A 23,770-nucleotide genomic window follows, 5' to 3' on the forward strand; every position below is an offset into this window, starting at 1 on the left:
ATGTGGGGAAGAGGTCGTGCTTGTGTACCTTCCTAACACAGTGGGTCCTTTTGATAATCTGATACACACTTTTGGAACAATGCATGTTACGTGCATACTCAAAATTTTGTGTCTTGATTTTATAAGTCTTCCAGCGATTGGGTTTTTGGTAATTACATTAGAAGATCCTGTTCTCTAATCAAGTTGGATAATACTTTTTTTGGGTTTGGTCCTACAACTAGTTCTCATAATTATTAAAGAGTGATTTCTAAAACTTTTCTGAAATTTTGAATTCTGTTAACATTACTTTGTTAATCATAGTCATGTGTATTTAATAATTAGCCATTCTTTTTGATGCAAGGATAGATTATATAATGTCAGAATTAAAGTGAAGAAATTAAGTCATCAGTAGTAGTATAGTAATATACAGAGCTGTTCATACTTTTGAGGGAATTTTGATAATTTTGGAAAATATTTTTTCCCTTTATATAGCACAGAGATACTCCTGAGAATAACCCAGATACTCCATTTGATTTCACACCAGAAAACTATAAGGTATGACTAAATTAACAGTATAATTTATAAAATATTTAATATTTTCCAGATATATCAAAATATGTGCTTTTTCTTTGATACAGAGGATAGAGGCAATTGTAAAAAACTATCCAGAAGGACATAAAGCAGCAGCTGTGCTTCCAGTCCTGGATTTAGCCCAAAGACAGAATGGATGGCTGCCCATCTCTGCTATGAACAAGGTACCAAAATCATTTTTGTGTTAGTTTGAAAAGAGGAGAGACTATGAATTTCTTCCTTATGTAGAAATTCCTCTGGCGGTTATTAATGTTAGAATCTAGGAATTTGAAGCTTTTAATCATTTATGTTTCCTCAGATGTGTGTTTTTGTTGGTTCTCTTAATGTGGAGAACTGAAAAGGTTGAGCTGCTTATCCTTGCAGGAAATAGTAAAGGCATTATAGTGAAAGTAGTTTTCTCTTTTTTCCCTTTTTGAAAGAAATGGCCATAGTAAAGATAAAAGATTCCACATGTGTATAATTTGCTGTCAAGGTATTCTGAAAATTAATGTGCTGTTTAAACACTAAAATAATGGAGAAAAGGATCTGCTCACAGCTAATATGAATCTTTTTATTATTTTGCATCTTTGGCTACAGGCTTTAATAAAATTTATATAATACATAGTATTTGATGGCACCCTAGACTTGATAATTAGCAACATACAGAAATGGTATGGGTGACCCATTTAAAGGTTAGTCTATTCATACATTTTTAAGACTCATTTTTTCTAATTGTGGTTTCAACAGTAATCCACATTTCACATTTGTTCACATATATATGAATATAGTTATTAATATATATTAATTATGTTTTTGTGGTATTATGTTGCAGGGTATAGTTATGAAATGCCATACAAAAATCATATGATTCTTAGGAGAATCACACAAATAAGAAGCAAGTGTGATATAATGGAAAATACATTTGACTTTGAGCTAAGAGATCTGGTTTTTCTGTGGACTTACTTCGTCATCTGCAGTGAAGATTTTGAACTAGTGTAGATCTCTACAAATTATTATGTTATGATTCCTAAGTAATAGAGTTGGGACTGGACCATTTCCAATTCAGTGCATTTGCTACTTGACTATTGCAGAGATTCTACTATACTTCATTTCTCTTTTTCACTTTCTAAATTTTATTTGGTCTATTCGGCTAGACCATTATCATCTTTCTTAAAGAATAGGAATGTCTTCAGTTGATCTAATGGAATGCCATAGGCAGATTTTAGATTTTGTTCGTATCTCTTAATTTGCTTTGTATAGTATTCTAACATGGTTATGGACCATTATTATTTTATTACTATTTTAATTATTTTTGACTGAAAAATGTTACAAAGCAAGTTTCATTGGTACTATACTTAGTAAAATATAGTCAGGTGTTTTTTCTTTTCCAGTAAATCACATAGCTCTTTGGGTGTTTCTAAATTACTTAACATTGTTTTCTGTTTTATAATAGCAAACTTTCTAAATAACGATTTAGGTATGCTTTTTTCTTTTCTGCAAAGATTGACGTTTTTAAAGATTTTATTTTATTTATTTATTTTAAGATTTTATTTATTTATTTGACAGAGACACAGCGAGAGAGGGAACACAAGCAGGGGGAGGTAGGGAAGGGAGAAGCAGGCTTCCTGCTAAGCAGGGAGCCCGATGCGGGGCTCAATCCCAGGACTCTGGGATCATGATCTGAGCTGAAGGCAGGTGCTTAATGACTAAGCAACCAAGGCGCCCTGATTTTATTTTATTTTTTTTAAATAATCTCTGCACCCAACATGGGGCTTGAACTTAGAACCCTGAGATCAAGAGTTGCATGCTCTATTGAATGAGCAAGCTAGGCGTCCCCAAAATTCAGTCTTTAATAATGGCAAATGTGTTGGAAGTCTTGCTGAATGGCAAGCTTAACAGAATGAAATAAAATAAATGACAACCAAGATGAAAATGTTTCATAAGTATTGTCCTGTTCTATTTAGAATTGAATGTATATGTGTGAGAGGCAGGAAATAGTGTACAGAGAATAGAATCAAGATTCCATTTTTATATTTGAGACTTTAATGTTACTGTTTGTTTGCCCCCCCCCCAAAGGAAAACCCAACCTTACGACCAAAACAATACCCAGAAGCTCACACGTTAGTACCTTAACCATCACTAAGGTGTAGGGAGATAGCAGCATCCCCAGGGGAGCTTTTTCAGTTAGGCATCAGTGGTAGAGCTCCAGCGTGTGTATTTTCTGGCTCCAGCATGTGTGTTTTGAGAGAGCTCCCAGATTCAGAGGTACATGCCTGGTTTAGTGTCACCAAATTAAATTTAGCATAGTTACTTTCACAAGTGAGCCATGATTAGATGTCTTTTGAGAATACATATCCTTTAGAATCTCTAATATGAGAAAGTTCAACATATTTGTCATCTGAAATGCCATTTAACAAACTCATCTTTTATGTCAAAACATGGAAATATGCATAATTTTTAAGAATGCCAGATATCAAATCTTATGACCAGATAGATTAATGATGTTAGGTCACCTGTAAAGTTGTAGCCAGGATGATAGTCATAATAGACTATATGTGGACTATCCCTGGCAAACAGCTAAAACAACCTTGTTTTCCTTAATAGACTTGCCCTGATCAAGAGAGTTGTGCTCAGATAATGATTCCCTTGGTTCTGAACACCACTGTGTCAAAAGAAATATTTACTATAAATACCTTGATTTGAAGGGTTGGGAAGTACTAGTCCATACGATTTTTGTAGAGTGTTGCAATTTGAAATAGAAGTAGTGTTTTTGGATTGTTCTGGAGAGTTATGTATGTGTTGTGTGTGTGGTTTGTGTGTATATAAAGTGTGTAGATATGTAAATCAATACTAATAGGTGAGTTTTGATTCTCGCCCCTTTTTTGTGTTGCCATACCATTTGCATGCAGTGTACATCACTAGTAACATCAAGGCTTTTTAAAAAATTGGTGAAGGGTTGGGGCGCCTGGGTGGCTCAGTCGTTGAGCGTCTGCCTTCGGCTCAGGTCGTGGTCCCAGGGTCCTGGGATTGAGCCCCGCATCGGGCTCCCTGCTTGGGCGGGAAGCCTGCTTCTCCCGTCTCCCACTCCCCCTGCTTGTGTTCCCTCTCTCGCTGTGTCTCTCTCTGTCAAATAAATAAATAAAATCTTTAAAAAAAAAATCCATTTAAAAAATTGGTGAAGGGTTGAAAACATACAAGTATTTAATTTATTGGGGCATGGTCACCAAATTTTTGCTATTTAGAAATTTTAAATTATAAAATATGAGAGTTGAAATGATCAAAGTAGAAATTCTTAACAGTGAAAGACTTAAAGATTTAGAGAAAAAGAAGATCATTTTTGCAGAGATGGGGCATGGGGTAAAGTGGAGGAGGTGCTGTAACCGTTAGCTTCTGGGCTCTGTGCGATTTAAGTGTAGAAGGACTTATACCTCCCAAATATCAAGTACAAGTATATTTTCTGATTATGAAGAAGTTTTACATTTTTACCAAATTGAAATTATGCTCTTTACAACATACCTAAATCTCAATTAATAAACATTGTAATTATTTAAAAATTTCCTAATATTTTAGGTTGCAGAAGTTTTACAAGTACCTCCAATGAGAGTATATGAAGTAGCAACTTTTTATACAATGTATAATCGAAAGCCAGTTGGAAAGTATCACATTCAGGTCTGCACTACTACACCTTGCATGCTTCGAAACTCTGACAGCATTCTGGAGGCCATTCAGAAAAAGCTTGGTATGGGACACATTGTATTTATAACTTCTATGAAAAATAGGATTGTCTGTCTAGATTTGACCCATTTCTACCCGAGTTTTCCAGTGTTTGCCATCTTATTGGATCTGATCTGTACTTCAGTAAATTTTTGTCTTACTGTGGTTGCCCACCTTTATTTTTTCTTATTTTGTATTTTTCCTTAGTTCTCAGCCTCAAAGTTGAATTTTCACCTCTTTTTCCCCATAATCATTAAGTATGTTTGAAAAGCTTCTAGGGGTTTTAAAGTTTTCATTGTTTAGAAATTAAGTTTCACTCACTGTGTAATAATAGCATGTGGTACATAAAAAAGTGATTTTATTGTCCTTGTATTCTTCCAAATGAGTCTTGGAACAAATAAGATACGAGAACAGTAAGAATGCTTCAGAAAGGGAAATTTGAAATAAGATGTTATTAGAGTGGCATTTATAAAATTATAAGAACATTTTTCCATATAAAACTGCCATTGCTGCATTTATAGCTCTACATATCAAATGAAGTAAAAGGAGGTATACTTTAATCTTGTTGCTACCGAATATAAAGTATTTGCATGTTGTAAAAATAGTTGGGCTCTATTGAAGTATATAAAACAGAAAGCTGGAGTCTGCTCAAAATTTCACCCTCAGAAATTCTAATAGTTGGGTATAATTGGTTTTAGATTTTATGTTGTTTTGCTTATTTTCATTATTAAAAACACAAATATGTCTATTTGCTTTTTGTACTTTATTTTGGCTGTAGCATATATATGCCTGCCTTGTTTTTCTAAGTTATTCTGCAGTTACTTTCATGCATACATATCTTTGCATGATTGTCCTATTGTATACCGAGGTTGTTTACAAGAATAGAATTGTTGAGTCAAATTTTACTATATTTTGCCAGAATGTCTTCCCTGAAGATAGGAGAGTATGTTTTCTTTGTAGTCTTAATGATCTTTGACATTAGCAGTTTTCTGAGTCTTTGGCAATCTGATAGTGTGACTGATAATAGTACGTTAACTATCACAATCAAAATGAACATACTATATTCTGATATACTGCTCTATAACAGCAAACACTGGAGATGAGTCCCCTGAAATCTTAACTGTTTTTAAAGGAATAAGTCCATTTAAGAAATCCTTGAATGTTCTGGTATAATTATACAGAGTTGTTTTGTTGAAGAAAGTTAATGTTCTTCAGTACTTTTTGTATACCTCTGTAATTTGTTGTTGTTTTCTTAAGCCACATTGCTATTAAAATATAACCTGGTCCTTACAGTGATTATTTATATTTTTAGGAATAAAGGTCGGGGAGACTACACCTGATAAACTTTTCACTCTTATAGAGGTGGAATGTTTAGGGGCCTGTGTAAATGCACCAATGGTTCAAATAAATGACAACTACTATGTGAGTATTTAATATAAATTAAAGTTGTATGATCTCATATTTAAAATATTTTAAATATTTGGTTTCCTTTCCTGTAGATGTAAGTTTCTGAATTACTCATTTAGAAGAAACTGCATAAATATCCAGAAGGTTTTTTTTTCTGTTTTCCAAAGTTTATTAAAAAACAAAGAATTGAAAAGCTTTGCATAAAAATATGTCAAGTTTAGCTTCCACATTGTTGTCCACCAGAAGGTTTTTAAAAATTATCTTTAAACATTTTGCATTTAACTCCAGGAGATGATGACATATTTTAAAAGCTTTTAAATTATGAAAAATAATTTTCATAGAAATACAGAAAATAACCACCAAGATTTAACAGATATAAAATATCTACTTACTGTTACTAGGTATTATTGTTTTTATCATCATTATTATTATTTGTAGAATAGAAGTAAGCTACAGATGCAGGTAAACCACCCCTATGCCCCCAAAATCCTATTCCTTTCATTTCCACAGATAACCACTGTCATAAATTTAGGGTGTATTCTTCCTGTCCATGTTTTTAAACTCCTTGAGTATATGTATCCAGCCATACTAATATATTATATTGCTTGTTTTAAAAATTTTAGAGATGGTATCATTCCTATAAGTACTGCTTTATAGCTGGATCTCACAAGTTTTGATAAGTAATATTTTTATCATTTAGTTCTAAATATTTTTAAATATGCATTTTTAAAAGATTTTATTTCTTTATTTGAGAGGAAGAGCGAGCATGCATGGGGGGGGGAGGGAGGCGCAAAGGGAAAGGGAGAAGCAGGCTCCCCGCTGAGCAGGGAGCTCAATGTGGGGCTCAGTCCCAGCACCCTGGGATCATGACCTGAGCCAAAGGCAGACGCTTAACTGACTGAGCCATGCAGGCATCCCTAAAATATGCATTTTGATTTCTCCTTTGGCCTGTGATTTTTAGAAGTATTAGTCTCCCAAGTGTGTGGGATTTTCTCGTTATCTTTTTAAAAGATTTCTTGCTACCCTAATTATATATAATGGTTTTCATACATTATTAGTTCATACTTCTGAGAAATTTATTCATGGAAATTGATTCCTGCACTGTGTGTGGATTCATCAGGAAGGTATTTGCTTTACTTCTTTCTTGATCCTATAAATACTACTGTTCCAAAAGAAAGCTCCTCTCCTTATACCATCCCCTGTTGCTCCAATGTGTAAGGTTCTAGACTAGCAGTTCTTTTTGAGGAACAGTTTAATATCTAGTTTACTCCTGAGGCAATAGCCTTTTAGGGTCTTAACTTTGCGTGTTTGGTATGTGTCCTATAGCCTGCAGCTTTGTCCCTTGACACTTTGGGCTATGAAATGCTGAAACGAGGTTTGCTTGGTGTTCCACCGGTCTTCCTAGGTTTTCTCTCCTTTTTTTTTTTAATTTTATTTTGTTATGTTATGTTAGTCACCATACAATACATCATTATTTTTTGATGTAGTGTTCCATGATTCATTGTTTTCGTATAACACCCAGTGCTCCATGTGGTACGTGCCCTCCTTAATACCCATCACTGGGCTGACCCATCCCCCACCCCCCTCCCCTCTAAAACCCTCAGTTTGTTTTTCAGAGTCCATAGTCTCTCATGGTTCATCTCTCCCTCCGATTTCCCACCCTTCATTTTTCCCTTCCTTCTAATGTCCTCTATGCTATTCCTTATGTTCCACAAATAAGTGAAACCATATAATAATTGACTTTCTCAGCTTGACTTCACTTAGCATAACCTCCTCCAGTCCCATCCATGTGGATGTAAAAGTTGGGTATTCAGCCTTTCTGATGGCTGAGTAATACTCCTTGTATATATGGACCACATCTTCTTTATCCATTCATTTGCTGAGGGGCATCTCGACTCTTTCCAGAGTTTGGCTATTGCAGACATAGCTGCTATGAACATTGGGGTGTATATGGCCATTCTTTTCACTACATCTGTGTCTTTGGGGTAAATACCCAGGAGTGCAATTGCTGGGTCATAGGGTAGCACTATTTTTAATTTTTTGAGGCACCCTCCACACTGTTTTCCAAAGTGGCCGTACCAACTTGCATTCCCACCAACAGTATAAGAGGGTTCCCCTTTCTCCACAACCTCTCCAACATTTGTTGTTTCTTGCCTTGTCAATTTTTGCCATTCTAACTGGTATCTCAGTGTGGTTTTGATTTGAATTTCCCTGATGGCTAATGGTGATGAACATTTTTTCATGTGTCTGTTAGCCATTCGTATGTCTTCTTTGGAGAAATGTCTGTTCATGTCTTCTGCCCATTTTTTGACTTATTTGTTTTTTGGGTGTTGAGTTTGAGAAGTTCTTTATAGATCTTGGATACCAGCCCTTTATCTGTAGTGTCATTTGTAAATATCTTCTCCCATTCTGTGGGTTGTCTTTTTGTTTTGTTGACTGTTTCCTTTGCTGTGCAGATGCTTTTTATCTTGATGAAGTCCCAAAAGTTCATTTTTGCTTTTGTCTCACTAGCCTTTGGAGATGTATCTTCAAAGAAGTTGCTGTGGCTGATGTCAAAGTGGTTACTGCCTTAGGATTTTGATGGATTCCTGTCTCACATTGAGGTCTTTCATCCATTTTGAGTTTATCTTTGTGTATGGTGTTAGAGAATGGTCAAGTTCCATTCTTCTGTATATAGCTGTCCAGTTTTCCCAGCACCATTTACTGAAGAGACTGGTTTTTTTTTTCCATTACGTATTTTTTCCTGCTTTGTCAAAGATGATTTGGCCATAGAGTTGAGGGTCCATATCAGGGCTCTCTATTCTCTTCCATTGGTCTATATGTCTGTTTTTGTGCCAGTACCATGCCGTCTTGGTGATCACTGCTTTGTAATATAGCTTGAAATCAGGCAACATATGCCCCCAGCTTTGTTTTTCAACATTTCCTTGGCGATTTAGAGTCTTTTCTGATTCCATACAAATTTTAGAATTGTTTGTTCCAGCACTCTGAAAAATGTCATTGGAATTTTGATTGGGATGGCATTGAAGTTATAGTTTGCTCTGGGTAGCATAGACATTTTAACAATGTTTATTCTTCTGATCCATGAGCATGGAATGTTTTTCCATCTTTTCGTGTCGTCTTCAGTTTCTTTCATGAGTGTTCTATAGTTCCTTTACCTCTTTGGTTAGGCTTATTCCTAGGTATCTTATGGTTTTTGGTGCTAATGTAAGTGGAATCGTTTCTCTAATTTCTCTTTCTACAGTTGCGTTGTTAGTGTATAAGAAAGCAACTGATTTCTGTGCATTGATTTTGTATCCTGCCACATTACTGAATTGCTATATGTTCTAGTAATTTGGGGGTGGAGTCTTTTGGGATTTTCCACATAAAGTATCATGTCATCTGCGAAGAGAGAGAGTTTGACTTCTTCTTTGCCAATTTGTATACCCTTTATTTCTTTTTGTTTGATTCTGTTGCTAGGACTTCTAGTACTATGTTGAACGATAGTGCCGAGAGTGGGCATCCTTGTCGTGTTCTTGATCTTAAGGGAAAGGCTCTCAGCTTTTCCTCCTTGAGGATGATATTTGCTGTGGGTTTTTCATAGATGGATTTTATGAACTTGAGGAATGTTCCCTCTGTCCCTATGCTCTGAAGAATTTTAATCAGGAGAGGATACTGTATTTTTGTCTAATGCTTTTTCTGCGTCAATTGAGAGGACCATATGGTTCTTCTCTCTCCTCTTATTAATGTGTTCTATCACATTGATTTGCAAATGTTGAACCACCCTTGCATCCTGGGGATAAATCCCACTTGGTCGTGGTGGATGATCCTTTGAATGTATTGTTGGATCCTATTAGTTAGGATTTTGTTGAGGATTTTGGAATCCATATTCATCAGGGATATCAGTCTGAAATTCTCCTTTTTCATGGGGTCTTTGCCTGGTTTGGGGATTAAGGTAATGCTGGCCTCATAGAATGAGTCTGGAAGCTTTCCTTCTGTTTCTGTTTTTTGAAACAGTTTCAGGAGAATAGGTATTATTTCTTCTTTGAATGTTTGGTAGAACTCCCCAGGGAATCCATCAGGCCCTGGACTCTTGTTTTTTGGGAGGTTTTTGATCACTGTTTCAGTCTCGTTACTGGTTATTGGCCTAGTCAGGTTGTCAGTTTCTTCCTGTTTCAGTCTTGGGAGTTTATAGGTTTCCAGGAAGGCATCCATTTCTTCCAGGTTGCTCAATTTATTGGCATATAGTTGTTGATAATAATTTCTAATAATTGTTTCTATTTCCTTGATGTTAGTTGTGATCTCTCCCCTTTCATTCATAATGTTGTTAATTTGGGTCCTTTCTCTTTTCTTTTGCATTAAGTCTGCCAGTGGTTTATCGATCTTTTTTTTTTTTAAAGATTTTATTTATTTATTTGAGAGAGAGAATGAGAGATAGAAAGCATGAGAGGGAAGAGGGTCAGAGGGAGAAGCAGACTTCCTGCTGAGCAGGGAGCCCGATGCGGGACTCGATCCCAGGACTCCAGGATCATGACCTGAGCCGAAGGCAGTCGCTTAACCAACTGAGCCACCCAGGCACCCTGGTTTATCGATTTTATTAATTCTTTCAAAGAACCAGCTTCTAGTTTTGTTGATTTGATTACTGTGTTTCTGGTTTCTAATTCATTGATCTCTGCTCTAATCTTAATTATTTCTCTTCTAATGCGTGGCTTAGGCATCATTTGTTGCTTTTTCTCTAGTTCTTTAAGGTGTAGTTAGTTGGTGAATTTGGGATTTTTCTATATTTTTGAGTGAGGCTTGGATGGCTATGTATTTCCCCCTTAGGACCGCCTTTGCAGTATCCCATAGGTTTTGGACTGATGTGTTTTCATTCTCATTGGTTTCCATGAATTGTTTAAGTTCTTCTTTGATTTTCTGGTTGACCCAAACATTCTTGAGCAAAGTGGTCTTTAGTTTCCAAGTGTTTGAATTTCTTCCAAATTTTTTCTTGTGATTGAGTTCCAGTTTTAAAGCATTATGGTCTGAGAAGATGCAGGGAATAATCTCAGTGTTTTGGTATCGGTTGAGACCTGATTTGTGACCCAGTATGTGGTCTGTTCTGGAGAAAGTTCTGTGTGTGCTCGAGAACAATGAATATTCTGTTGTTTTAGGGTGGAATGTTCTGTATATATCTATGAGGTCCATCTGGTCCAGTGTGTCATTCAGAGCTCTTGTTTCTTTGTTGATTTTCAGGTTAGATGATCTGTCTGTTGCCGAGAGTGGAGTATTGAGGTCTCCTACAATTAATGTATTGTTATCAATATGATTATTTTGGTTAACAGTTGGCTTATGTAGATGGCTGCTCCCATGTTGGAGGTGTAGATATTTACTACAGCCTTTAGTTTAAAATCTTATTTGTCTGATATAAGAATTGCTACCCCAGCTTTCTTTTGAGGTCCATTGGAATGGAAGATGGATCTCCATCCCTTCACTTTCAGTCTGGATGTATCTTTAGGTTCAAAATGAGTCTGTTGTAGACGGCATATGGATGGGTCCTTTTTATCCAATCTGCAACCCTGTGCCGTTTATGGGAGCATTTAGGCCATTCACGTTGAGAGTGATTATTGAAAGATATGAATTAATTCTCATCATGGTGCCTGTGGAGACCTTGTTTTTATAGATTGTCACTGTAAATTTCTGTTGTATATCACTCTTGGGGTCTTTCTCCTTTTATAGAACCCCCCCCTTAATATTTCTTGCAGGGCCGGCTTAGTGGTCACATATTCTTTCAGTTTCTGCTGGTCATGGAAGCTCTGCATCTCTCCGTCCATTCTAAATGACAGCCTTGCTGGAAAAAGTATTCTTGGCTGCACGTTCTTCTCATTTAGTACCCTGAATACGTCTTGCAGCCCTTTCTGGCTTGCCAGGTCTCTGTGGATAGGTCTGACGTTATTCTGATATTCCTCCCTCTGTAAGTAAGGAATCTCTTCCCCCTAACTGCCCCTGAGATGGTTTCCTTGGTTCTAAGATTTGCAAGTTTTATTGTTACATTCGGGGGTGTGGGCCTGTTTTCCTTGATCTTCGGAGGGGTCCTCTCTGCCTCTAGGACATGAATGTTTGTTTCATTCCCTAGATTAGGGAAGTTCTCAGATACGATTTGTTCAAATATATCTTCTAGTCTTCTCTCTCTCCATCCCTTCAGAGATCCCAATAATTCTGACATTGCAACGTTTCATGGTGTTACTTATTTCTCTGATTCTATTTTCATGGATTCGGAGTTGTTTTTCCCTGGCCTCCCCTTTTCCTTCTTGTCTATTAATTGGTCTTCTAAATCACTAATTTGTTCTTCTGTCTCGCTTACCCTAGCTGTTAGATGATCTAGATTAGATTGGATCTCATTGATAGCATTTTTAAGTTCTGCCAGTTCGGTTTTCATTTCTGCCCTTAGAGACTCTATGTTGCCATTAATCGATTTCTCCATCCTAGCATTCGTCTTCACAATTGCCAGCCTGAATTCCATCTCCAACATCTTGGTTATATCTGCATCCATTTGTAAATCTGTGGCATAAGTCATAGTCTCTGACTCCTATTTTGAGGGTTCCTCTTAGTCATTTTGTTGAGGGGTGGTTGAGGGAATGTATAGAGTCCAAATTATTGACCACAACCCAAGCGAGATGCACCTGTTTTCTAGGGACCTTGGAGGTTGCTGGTCTCTTGTTTTCCCAGCCTGTCTTCTGGGGGAGGGGCCTGCCGTGCTGTTACTCGGGCAACCCTGTTTGGGCAGAGTTGCCCTGCTCCCTGTGGCTAGGGATAGGCTCAGTGGAAACCGTTTTTTGGGGGCTTTTGTTCTCTGGCAGCTTTCCAAGTCTCTTCCAAGAGAGCACAAGAGACTGTTTCCAACCCCCTGCCTCAGAGCGGAGAGATCGCAGACTGTTCTTCAGTGAATTCTCCAGGCCAACTATCTCCGTTTCTGTCTGTGCTGCTGTACTGCAGCATCCTGGGTTGTTGAATACAGGTGGTAGGAATATGGGTATTCATGTATTGTTTTTAAATTTTCATAATAAAAAGTTGGAGATAAAATCATTAGATGACTTAAAAGATTCCTTTTAGGTATGAGGTTCTGAACATTTGTTGAACCCAAGCAGTTTGAAAGCAGTGTTTTATTTTTATAAATGTTTAAGCATTGAACAAATATTAAAGAACTTCTATGTGGTGAGGCACTGGAGATGCAGTGCTGAATCACGATTTCTCTAGCATAGTATCAGAGTCCTATAAAACATTTTCTTAAGTACTTAACAGTTTTAGAGAGGGAGTAGGAGTATGGTTTAGGCATTTTTCTTTTAGTTTAATCATACCCATTCTATTTTGACTCTTTGATTAAACTTAGGGTGCAGCTAGGCACATGGGCATGTGTATCTGTGTGTTTCAACTGTTATTATTTTAAATATCAGAACCCTTGAGGTAAAAATTTTACACAGGTACATAGTGTATAAAATATAGAGCTGCTGTCATTGAAATGGGGACTGGAGGGTCAGGGTCATTAAGATATGTTCCAAAAATAATTTACCTTTCTGTTCAAAAATTAAGTGAATTTGGAAACGGTGAATTTTACATGGGAAAGAAGGAAGATATCATGAGAGTATTTTATCTTTAGATTAGAGATAGATGTTAGGCATCTACTTTTATGTTATTATGACTGCTGGTGCTAATTACTATTTGTACCTCACTCTTCAAGGACAGCATTTGTTGAGCATGTGTCATGCACTGTTCTATGTATTTTCTCACTGAATCCTCAAAAACATTCTTGAAGTACGTTTACAAGTGAGTAAACAAACTTAAGGAGGCTGAATAACTTATTTAAGATTACTAGCTATTAAATGTTGGGAGTCAGGACTCAAATGCAGAACTCTTTCACTTGAAAGTACTACTCTGTATTGCCTCTTCAGCCGCAGCTCTTCTTGCATACTGCATTTAACAGTATATACTATACATAGGAGTTAATCAGTTACTGCTACCTTGGTGACTAACTTGGGAGCTGAGAAAGACAGAAAAACAATAAACTAACTGATATTAGGGATTTATATAGATTTCAGTAATAGGAAGTAATTTTAATTTTTTATTCTAGGAGGATCTGACACCTAAGGATATCGAAGAAATTATTGATGAGCTCAAAGCTGGCAAAATTCCAAAACCTGGGCCAAGGTATGCTTTTATTTCTATACAATAAATTTTAATGGCTTAACCTAATGTAAACTTAATTAAAAAAAAAATTATCCCTAGGGGTGTGTGGGTGCCTCAGTCAGTTAAGTGTCTGCTTTCAGCTTAGGTCATGATCCCAGGATCCTGGGATTGAGTCCCCCATTGGACTCCCTGCTCAGTGGGGAACCTGCTTCTCCCTCTCCCTCTGCCTGCAGCTCCCCCTGCTTGTGCTCTCTTTCTCTGTCAAATAAATAAAATCTTTTTTAAAAATTAAAAAAAAATTTTTTTTTAATTTTATCTCTTAAGGGGCAACTGGGTGGCTCAGTAAATTAAGCATTGATTTCAGCTCAGGTCATGATCTCAGGGTTGTGAGATCGAGCCCTCCATTCCAGTGTGGAGTTAAGATTCTCTCTCACCCTCTCCATTAACCCCTAACCACCCTCCAATCCCTTTCTCAAAAAAAAAATTATCCCCTAAGTTGTTGGAGCTTTGGAGTTGTCAGGAGCTTTGGATAGTATTGAAAGCAATCTGTCATCTAAAGCAACTATTTTTTTCCCTCTAAAATCCTCTCAGATAATCATCTGGTATCTACTTGAATATTTAGAGAGAAGGGGAATTTACTACAAATAAAAATCTATTCCACTGTTTAAAGGTCATACTGTCTGCCAGAAGATTGACCCAAAGTCTGTCTCCCTCTAATTTCCACCTACATGTCCAATTCTGCCCTTTGAACTGACACAAGGTAACTTTTATACCTCTTCTAAATGATAGCTCTTCCTTTACTTAAAATAGATGTCTTCTCTTCCCCAAATCTTTTTCTCAGAATTAATGTCTACCGTTGCTTCATTTTTTTTCTTTATATGACATAGTTTTGGTTTCCCTCTTCTGTAGCTTTTCTGGCTTTCTTAACTTGATACTTCCACTAATCACAGTATTTGAGATATGTACTGAGCGGTGCAGAGCATTGTGGGACTATCTTTGTTCTAGACATTATGCTTATAATAATGCAGCCTAATTACATCAACTCTCACTTCAGGTACATTTCACCAATAATTGTACTTATAGTCAGTCAGAATGCTTAGATCTTTTTTAACTTAACTGTTCATCCAAGTTGCTCCCATCTTGCAGTTGTGTTATACTAATTACTTTTCTTTCAGTTATGAACCTGAACTTTTGCTGCTAAACAAACCCCTATTCCATATCTGAGTGCTTATATTGCTCAGAATTTTTTTCTAATACTAGCAAGTGTTTGTAGTTTTATGTAGTTTTAAGCCCTTTGTTTTTTTCTGTTTATGCCATATAATTTTCCTTCTCTCATTGTATGTGTAGGGTTTAATGGCCATGTAGTATTTTAATGTATTAAAAGAACTATAATGTGCCCTTTATTCCTGTTTTAAATATGTTTTCCTGCTCTCTAGCAGTTCTGTGTACGCTCTCAAGAGGTAGATAGGGGCCCAGATACATAATTTGAGTTGAATTCTAAATATAATAAAAGCTGTTGTAGGAGTGTTTTCAAAAAGCAGGAAATGATGTGTAATCTTGTTAAAATTATTGTGCTAGTTACTGTGTGGCGAATAGTTTAAAATTTAGTGCATGTTGTGGGGCAGAGGAATTATGAGTAATTTCTAGCTTTTTGGTCTGAGCACCTCAGTGGTTCCTTTAAAAAGGAAATTTGGGATAGAGCAAGTTTGAAGAAGAAAAGTCACTTTGTTTGGGACAGGTTAAAGTTGTGATGCCTCCTAGACATCCATGGTAGAATGCTGAAAGGTATATTTGAACCTGGAATTTAGGAAATAGATTAGGACTGGAAATATGAATTGGGGATTCATCAGTTATTATAGATGGTATTTAAAGCTGTTAAGGCTGGATGAGATTACTGGGGGTGAAATTAGTTTGTTGGTGTTTTTAACATAGGATACTATAACATCATTGTATTTTAACATTAATAAGTACCACAGTTAAGCATTTCTATTTTTTATTTTTTTAAGAATGATATATTTTTTTAATATTTTATTTATTTGAGAGAGAGAGAGCATGAGAGGAGAGAGGGTCAGAGGGAGAAGCAGACTCCCCGCTGAGCAGGGAGCCCAACGTGGGACTCGATCCTGGGACTCCAGGATCAAGACCTGAGCCGAAGGCAGTCGCTTAACCAACTGAGCCACCCAGGCGCCCCACAGTTAAGCATTTTTAAATAGAGATGTTGCTTGTCAGTAATTGTAAATAGTTCTTCACTGGGATTTTTTTGAGTGTTCTAGATTTGAGCCAAAAACTTCAGAATTACTGGTTTCTGAACCTATTTTTATTTCCTTTGTAGCCCCTCTTATTTAAAAAACAGAGATAGGGGCACCTGGGTGGCTCAGTCAGTTGAGAGGCAGCCTACACTTGGTTTCAGCTCAGGTCATGACCTCAGGGTCCTGGGATGGAGCCCCAAGTCAGGCTCTGCACTCAGTGGGGAGACTGCTTGAGGATTCTTTCTCCCTCTGCCCCTCCCCCCCACGTGCTCTCCCTCTAAAATAAATAAATCTTAAAAAAAATAAAAAGCGGAGATAAATCTACTTACTTTTCAGTAATTGCAGAGCACCTACAAGTGGTGTCTATAGAGACTGTATTTGGACACGGTAGTTCTAGAATGTCTTCCCAGCATTGGAAGACAAAAACTTTTCCTCTCCTCCAAGTTTTTTGGATATATAGTATAATGAAAGAGACTGCAATTATAGTAGTAACCAAAATATAATTATAGTTATACTCCAAAATACTATTATAGTTACACTTTAAATTAACCAAAGCTGGCTAATTCTTTTTTTATTACTATTTTTATAATAAAGCACTCTGCTCACATATGTAAAAGAGGTGCTCATTGTGAGTCCTTGAAAAACTGGAGAAATTAAACTGGTTCAGCAGTACCTGATTTCTGAGTACCATTACCAGATCTACCCTGGCCAAAATCAGGAAAAGATTCATGTCTCTATGTGGTTCAGAACTGCTTTCTTTATGTTTTTGGTAAATGATGAGTAGAAAGGAAATATTAAACTGATGGTAAGGCAGTGCTTTATTTTGACATTAAATATTTGTGCTGAGATTGTTATTTTCATTTTCTTTTAAGTACCAAAAATAACTTCTTAACCTGCTTTGAAATTACTAATTAAAAAGTAGAAGTTGTTTTTTAGTATGGCTAACTAAAACTAATTTTAAGTCCAGTTTGAATTCTTCATATTTAGTTTTATAAAGATACCTTTTTGCAGAATTCTATGGGGTATAGATAATATGATGTGTAAAGAAAATATAGGTGGTTGCTTATGGATAACTCTAGACTGTAAAGTCACTTGTTTTTTTATACTAAAAGTAGAGGGCAGTGGTGGGTATATCTTAGCAATATTAAAAAGATAAGCACTAATCTTTCATAAAGTGGCTTTTCTTTAAAAAGTACTTCTAAGCCATAATGTACAGAAAGGCCAAGTTTTCTACAATGCAAATAAGTTAAAATGATGAATGTACAAGTAGTGTTGGAATGGTTAAAAAACCAGATTTACCTTTTGAGTTGTAGTAAGAACAAGGTAATTAATAGATGGCATTTTAAGCATAACACTTGAGGCGTGAATCATTTTTTGTTTTTTATGAAGTGAAAACCCTAGTGTAAATTGTGAATGGAAGGGCTAGATCACGTGATGCCTCTGGTGTTTGATGTATATTTACAGATAAAATGAGGGGAAAGTTATATGATTAGTAGATGAAACACAATCTGTGGACTTTACAGCCTTTATAGCATTTTAATGTGCATTTTGTGAAGGGTGAGGGAAGGAGAAAGTTTGCAGGCAGACATAAAAGGCCATTGAAACCTCCCCTGCCCTCCCCCCGCACTGAAGTGTAGGTCATGGGACTGTAATTGCATGGAATAAACTTAAGAAAATGGACCAGATTACTCTTGAAATTACTTTCTTATACAAAAGTCCAAAATTCCTTAAAGAGTTCAGGCAGGGGCACCTGGGTGGCTCAGTTGGTTAAGCAACTGCCTTCGGCTCAGGTCATGATCCCGGAGTCCTGGGATTGAGTCCCACATCAGGCTCCTGGCTCAGCGGGGAGCCTGCTTCTCCCTCTGACCCTTTCCCCTCTCATGCTGTTTCTCTCTCTCTCTCAAATAAATAAATAAATAAAATCTTTAAAAAAAAAAAAGTTCAGGCAGTGTGCATGATTAATTCTCCCATTTATTGTTCTCAAAACCTCAGTTTTTATAATCTTCCTAAGTGAATCCTTTGTGTTGGTAAAGAAGTAGCTGAGCTTAAACCATAGAGGGAACCTAGTAAAGGGGAAGAAGAAAGTTCCTCCAAAATAATTTCATTATTTCATTAGCAAAGAGCAGCAAGTATACCTGTGTTATTAGTTAACATAAAAAAATTACAAAGCCAAATACTGTTTTTTATTAAGTTTAGATACCATTTTGCCACTTACCCTACATTAATTTTAGATTCAGACAGATAGTTCACAGTAACTGTTTTTTGATCTGGTTTTCATAGTGAACCTATAATGCAAATATAATTTCTGACTTTGTAGGCACTCTTCATTACAATACACGACTTAGTTACTTGCATTGTGTAACGTAATAGATTATGTGGTATCCCTGTCCTGTCCCCTGAACAAAAAATGATTTCCTGGGGCTCTAAAAAGAAACTTGTAAGATTGATGACAAATGTGAAGGGCAAAGCAAGGAGTAAAAAAAGATGTAAACTGAACAATTCTTCAGCTGAAATCTGTGGCAGGAACAGGTAAATTAACAAAGCCAGGAAATAGGAGGGGCGAAATAGGAGTGGGTGTGAGCCTGGGCTCTAGCAACAGAGGTCAGACAGGGGCAGAGGTGAGTGATTACCTGGGAAAGTATGTGTGGGGGTGAACAAAAGACAGGTTCTTCTACCTCTCTGCTTACCTCTCTTCATAGATTCTACCTAAGGACCTGTTCCTGTTTTCTTTGTGGCTGTGGGTAGCTACTCTGGTCTGGAACCTGTTTTTGAAAAGTTAATACTACTAATATTGCTTTTAAAAATATGAATACCAATATACTGTTTTCAGTATACCAAACAATACCAATTGTTTTCAGTGCCTCTAAGGAACACCCTTCCTAAATCTTCAAATTCCCATTTCCTTTAATTCCTCTGTTTATTTCTGAATATAACGTATAAGTCTGTATTCTCTTCTGTTCACTGTGATTGTGGATCTCAATCTAAGTAAAATTCAAATATAAAAAGAATAAATGTAATGCTCTAGTTTATTAAAACAGGATTTTTTTAAAAGATTTAATTTTTTTTATTTGACACAGAAAGAGAGCACAAGCAGGGGGAGCGGCAGGCAGAGGGAGAGGGAGAAGCAGGCTCTCCACTGAGCAAGGAGCCCGATGCAGGGCTCCATCCCAGGATCCTGGGATCGTGACCTGAGGTGAAGGCAGCTGCTTAACCAACTGAGCCACCCAGGTGCCCCTATTTATTTATTTTAGAGAGAGGAAGAGAATCTCAAGCGGACTTCACGCTGAGCCCAATGCAGGGCTCCATCCCACAACCCTGAGATCATGACCTGAGCTGAAATCACGAGTCAGATGCTTAACCAACTGACCCACCCAGGCGCCCCTAAAGCATGTTTTTTAAAAATGTTCTCTGGGCCTGTGTTATTTTCTTATAGTTCTTAGCTCTGATCCTTGGACAGATGGTGAATCCCCTAAGCCTTCATTTTTATATCTGTAAAATAAGGCCAGTATTACTTGACTCATGGCATTGTTGTAAAGATTAAATGAGCTAATAATATATGTACACTGCTCAGTAAATGGAACTAGTAGTGTTACTTTTTTATTTTTCATATTTATGGTGAGTTTTGGTATGTCCGTTTTCATATTTAACTTTTGAAAATCTTGCAGCAGTTGAAATATTTGAATTAAATAATCCATGCAACTCTTGGATGAGAAATAGTTACTTAACTGGGCTGTTGTGAAGTAACAATTATTTTTTTAGGTAAAGATTTATAAATGGTAATCATTAATAGTTTAATGTTACTTGCTCTTTTCAGGAGTGGACGCTTCTCTTGTGAGCCAGCTGGAGGTCTTACCTCTTTGACTGAACCACCCAAAGGACCTGGCTTTGGTGTCCAAGCAGGACTTTAATTTATATTCAAGTGTGAATATTGTCACTGGAGAAATAAAAATGAATCTCCTATCTACATAAACTTTTTATATTATTTGTTCATTTCATGGTGTATACCTAGCAACTTGCTATATAAATGTCATGTTGAAACTTCGGAGTACCATTTTAGTCTTTTGCTATCTCTGGCTAACTATGAAGACATTATTTTATAATGTAGTTAACAGTCACTCCAATGTCATCCATTTTCAACTGCCAGGTCACTTTTATCAATAATATTAGATTATTGTGAAGTGAAAACTGTGTCAAATTTCACATACATTTTGCTTTTCCATCTTTAAAGCCAAGTCTTAACATGATCTTTCTATAGACCTTGTTTATGTTAGTCCTCCCTTTAAACATTTTTAAATTTACAGCGCATAATTGTTAACTATATTTCCAACTGGTAAGTGACACCTCAAGCAGAGGTGTAAGAGGGATAAAGTAGTTGTCTCTAGAAGTATTGTTTATCATTTTTTTAATTTTTTATTGTTATGTTAATCACCATATAGTACATCATTAGTTTTTGTTGTTTATCATTTTTATAAAAGGAAGGCACTTGGTTATTGTATACTCCAAGTATATAGAAACTGGGCAAAGAGACGAAGTACAATCTGAGTTGGAAAGAGCAGTCGATATGCAAAATACATTCTTCAGTTGAATGCGTATTTCAACTTAGAGCAAAGGATAAACCTGTGTATTATATACATTCAGGAAACTAGCTATGGTGCATTAGTTTTGCAAGTTGAAAAGAAAATTAATAGCTTGAATGCATGGATAAATCTAAATCAATCATTTCAGGATTTCTCAAGTCCTTGTTTGGCCTTGTTCTTCTGGCAGACTAACCAGTTACTAGTAGTAATTATGATGCTTAAAAACATGATTATTTTTAAAAATATCTTTAAAAATTAAGTTTTTGTTTTTTACATGAGAAGGTAAACAATAACAATAATTTCTTAAGTGGCATAGAAAGGTAACACAATGAAAATGCCTCTCTTCTATCCTAGGGCCCTCCTGACCTATTGACTTTTATAAAAATGCCTTACTTTGACATTTTTTTTTTTTTACTAGAAGAAAAATTAGAAGTGGGGAAACTTCAAATACTGGGTGAAAAAAGATGTATTAAGGATACGCACCTATTATCAATTTTTATGTAATATTTTAGAAACAGAAAATGAATTTTAGATTATTATAACTATAGGCATACTGTTATACCATTATCAAAACATATTCTGTAGTTCTTGGATCATCACTTATGTTGTATTGCAGTAGTAATATATTAGGATTTTGAGTCTTGCTTAATTTTTTTGCCTATTTTTCTTACCCTGTCAGTGTTAAAATACTGGTTTTAATGGTAGTTTTCTGATTAGCTTTTAAAAACACCTGGCAGGTAAAATTTTATTACAGTAATCCAGGATGGTTTTAAAATATATATGAACGCACTGATTAAAATTTCCTTACCCATTTTCAGAGATGACAGCTAAACCTGGCCTATTTCTCAAACCTGTAGGGAGAGGTAGGCATCGTTTGTGTGTTTACCACCACTTGCTCCCTCATTTCCTCTTCTCAGTTCCTAACTCTGTGCTGTTTTTCAAAAAGGGGGTATTTGAGGAGGAAATCTTACTGCTCTTTAATGACAAAAATAAACAATTTATCATTCTCTCCACTGACAATCTAATACCGGTTTTTTGTAGCAACTACTAAAAGTTGCTAGAGGAAACTACTGATTGCTCACAATTACTTGCTGTAATTGGATGGGGCCACTGCTCCAGAAAATCCAATACCACATAATGTAACAGTTAAAAGCGTATTTGCTACAGAGGCATTACATATGTATAGACTAAGTCATATAACAAGCTATGCTCTGAGATTGCATTTTTCATTTATTACATTCACCTTCCTGAAATATGGCAGGATTTTTTGAATGATCTGAACTGGACTTAATGTAGCAGAACTTAATTATAAAGCTGTGAAGAACTAAGTAAGATGGTAAGAAGGTATATTTTGCAGAATGGCTTCTAATTCAGATATCAAATACAGTTGACTCAAACAATGCCCTGCGTTGGGGGGCTGGGGTGGGTAGTAGGGGCACCAACCCACCTCTCTCCGAATTGAAAATCCTCCTGTAACTTTTAACTCCCCTCAAAATTTTACTAACAGTCTACTGTTAACTGGTAACAGAAACAGTTAACACATATTTTCTATGTTACATGTATTATATACTGTATTCTCACAATAAAGTTACAGAAAAGAAAATGTACATCTACCTTACCTATTAAAAAAAATTTCATATATGAGCAGACCCATGCAGTTCAAACCCATGTTCAAGAGTCAACTGTATACATGTTTTAAGTGTCTGCTTAACTTTGGCTAAGACTTGAGTTTTAATGCTTAGGGTCCTTGACCTTTTAGTACTATTATGAAAACTTATTTTACCCACTTACTGAAGATTTGAGCCAACAAAAGATAGGGCTATGCAATTAAGTCTTAGCAGCTTACTAACCAACTAGCTTGTGGATATAAACTTGTTTTCTTCAGACTTCTTTTGAGACATCTATCTGTAATAGCTATAATTTCTTGATTTGTATTTCTAGTTTCACATTGAAAAGGAAAATTAGCTCCTCTTGCCTTCCTAAGTATCATGTGGACCTTTTGAATAATAAATTGTGGCTCATTTATAACTTGCCTGTATCTTAATATGAACATTAAGAAATTTTTTTGCACCTGTCCCATTGAGTGTAGTCAATACAGTGCCCTGGAACACAGCTGTCTTAGGAATCTTTCATATATCCAGTGATTTTTTTTTTTTTTAAGATTTTATTTGACAGAGACACACAAGCAGGGGGAGTGGGAGAGGGAGAAGCAGTCTTCCCGTCCAAGCAGGGAGCCTGATGCCAGGCTCAATCCCAGGACCCCTGGGACCATGACTTGAGCTGAAGGCAGAAGCTTAACAACTGAGCCACCCAGGCACCCCATATATTCAGTAATTTTAAGTAATACGGTTGTACATACAGTTATTGCCATAAATTATGGCTAATTTACTTCAGCAAATTCACGATTACTTACCTTTCAATTTTGAAGTGAGGCACTGCTATAGAAATAGCAATTGCCATTGCCATCAATACTAATGACCATGATTTAAATGAGAACTCAATGACTTGAAGATATGTTAGTTGGTTAAATTTTTAGTGGGTTTCTTTGTATTTCATGCCATAAATATCCATATTAAATTTAACAGTAGGGGCACCTGGGTGGCTCAGTGGGTTAAGCATCTGCCTTCAGCTCAGGTCCTCCATGGGGCTCCCTGCTCAGCAGGGAACCTGCTGCTCCCTCTCCCACTGCCCCTCCCCCCACCCATAAGCTCTCGCTCTCACTCACTCAGATAAATAAAATCTTAAAAAAAAAATGTACCAATATTCCACCTCTAGCCTAAGGTGCTCTCTTATTCTTCACATTGAATCTAATGTTTTATAGGTGGGAGAAATCAGGAAACTAGGAAGGGAAAAAGTAATCATTAATGCAAGTTTATAATTTATATAATTTGTTGAGATTTAGCTTTGTGTCCAGTAGTGACAAATTTGTAACTCCATTAAGTCATAAATAGGTGCTGTAGTTTAGAGACCATTATTGATGAGGGAGGTGGTTTCCGTCCAATTATGTAACCCCTCTGGTGGTTAAATAAAAGCATGTACAAACTGTGGCAGATTAACCTCGATGTAAATAAAAGTCAGAATAAAATGGTTTCCATCTGATTATGTAACCCCTTTGGTGGTTAAGTAATGTACAAAGTG

At 36.4% G+C, this 23,770-nt stretch overlaps 1 protein-coding gene across 4 annotated transcripts in view; it reads left to right on the forward strand.

Moving 5' to 3' along the window:
- Positions 1-20,093, forward strand: part of NDUFV2 (NADH:ubiquinone oxidoreductase core subunit V2) — a 38,766-nt gene extending 18,673 nt beyond the window's left edge. For 3 of the 4 annotated variants that reach the window (XM_025886519.2, XM_025886515.2, XM_025886517.2), the window contains 6 exons: positions 472-534; positions 618-734; positions 4,120-4,288; positions 5,576-5,685; positions 13,751-13,827; positions 19,870-20,093. In XM_025886519.2, coding sequence (XP_025742304.1) covers positions 472-534; positions 618-734; positions 4,120-4,288; positions 5,576-5,685; positions 13,751-13,827; positions 19,870-19,963 — 630 coding nt within the window. In that variant the 3' untranslated portion in view covers positions 19,964-20,093. The remainder of the gene's footprint in view (positions 1-471; positions 535-617; positions 735-4,119; positions 4,289-5,575; positions 5,686-13,750; positions 13,828-19,869) is intronic. The other variant, XM_073898530.1, reaches the window with a different exon arrangement.
- Positions 20,094-23,770: the final 3,677 nt, after the last annotated feature.

Source organism: Callorhinus ursinus, unplaced genomic scaffold, assembly GCF_003265705.2.
Source record: "Callorhinus ursinus isolate GAN/ISIS: 27379988/994484 unplaced genomic scaffold, GSC_fseal_2.0 scaffold11, whole genome shotgun sequence".
In the NCBI taxonomy this organism is placed as follows: domain Eukaryota; kingdom Metazoa; phylum Chordata; class Mammalia; order Carnivora; family Otariidae; genus Callorhinus; species Callorhinus ursinus.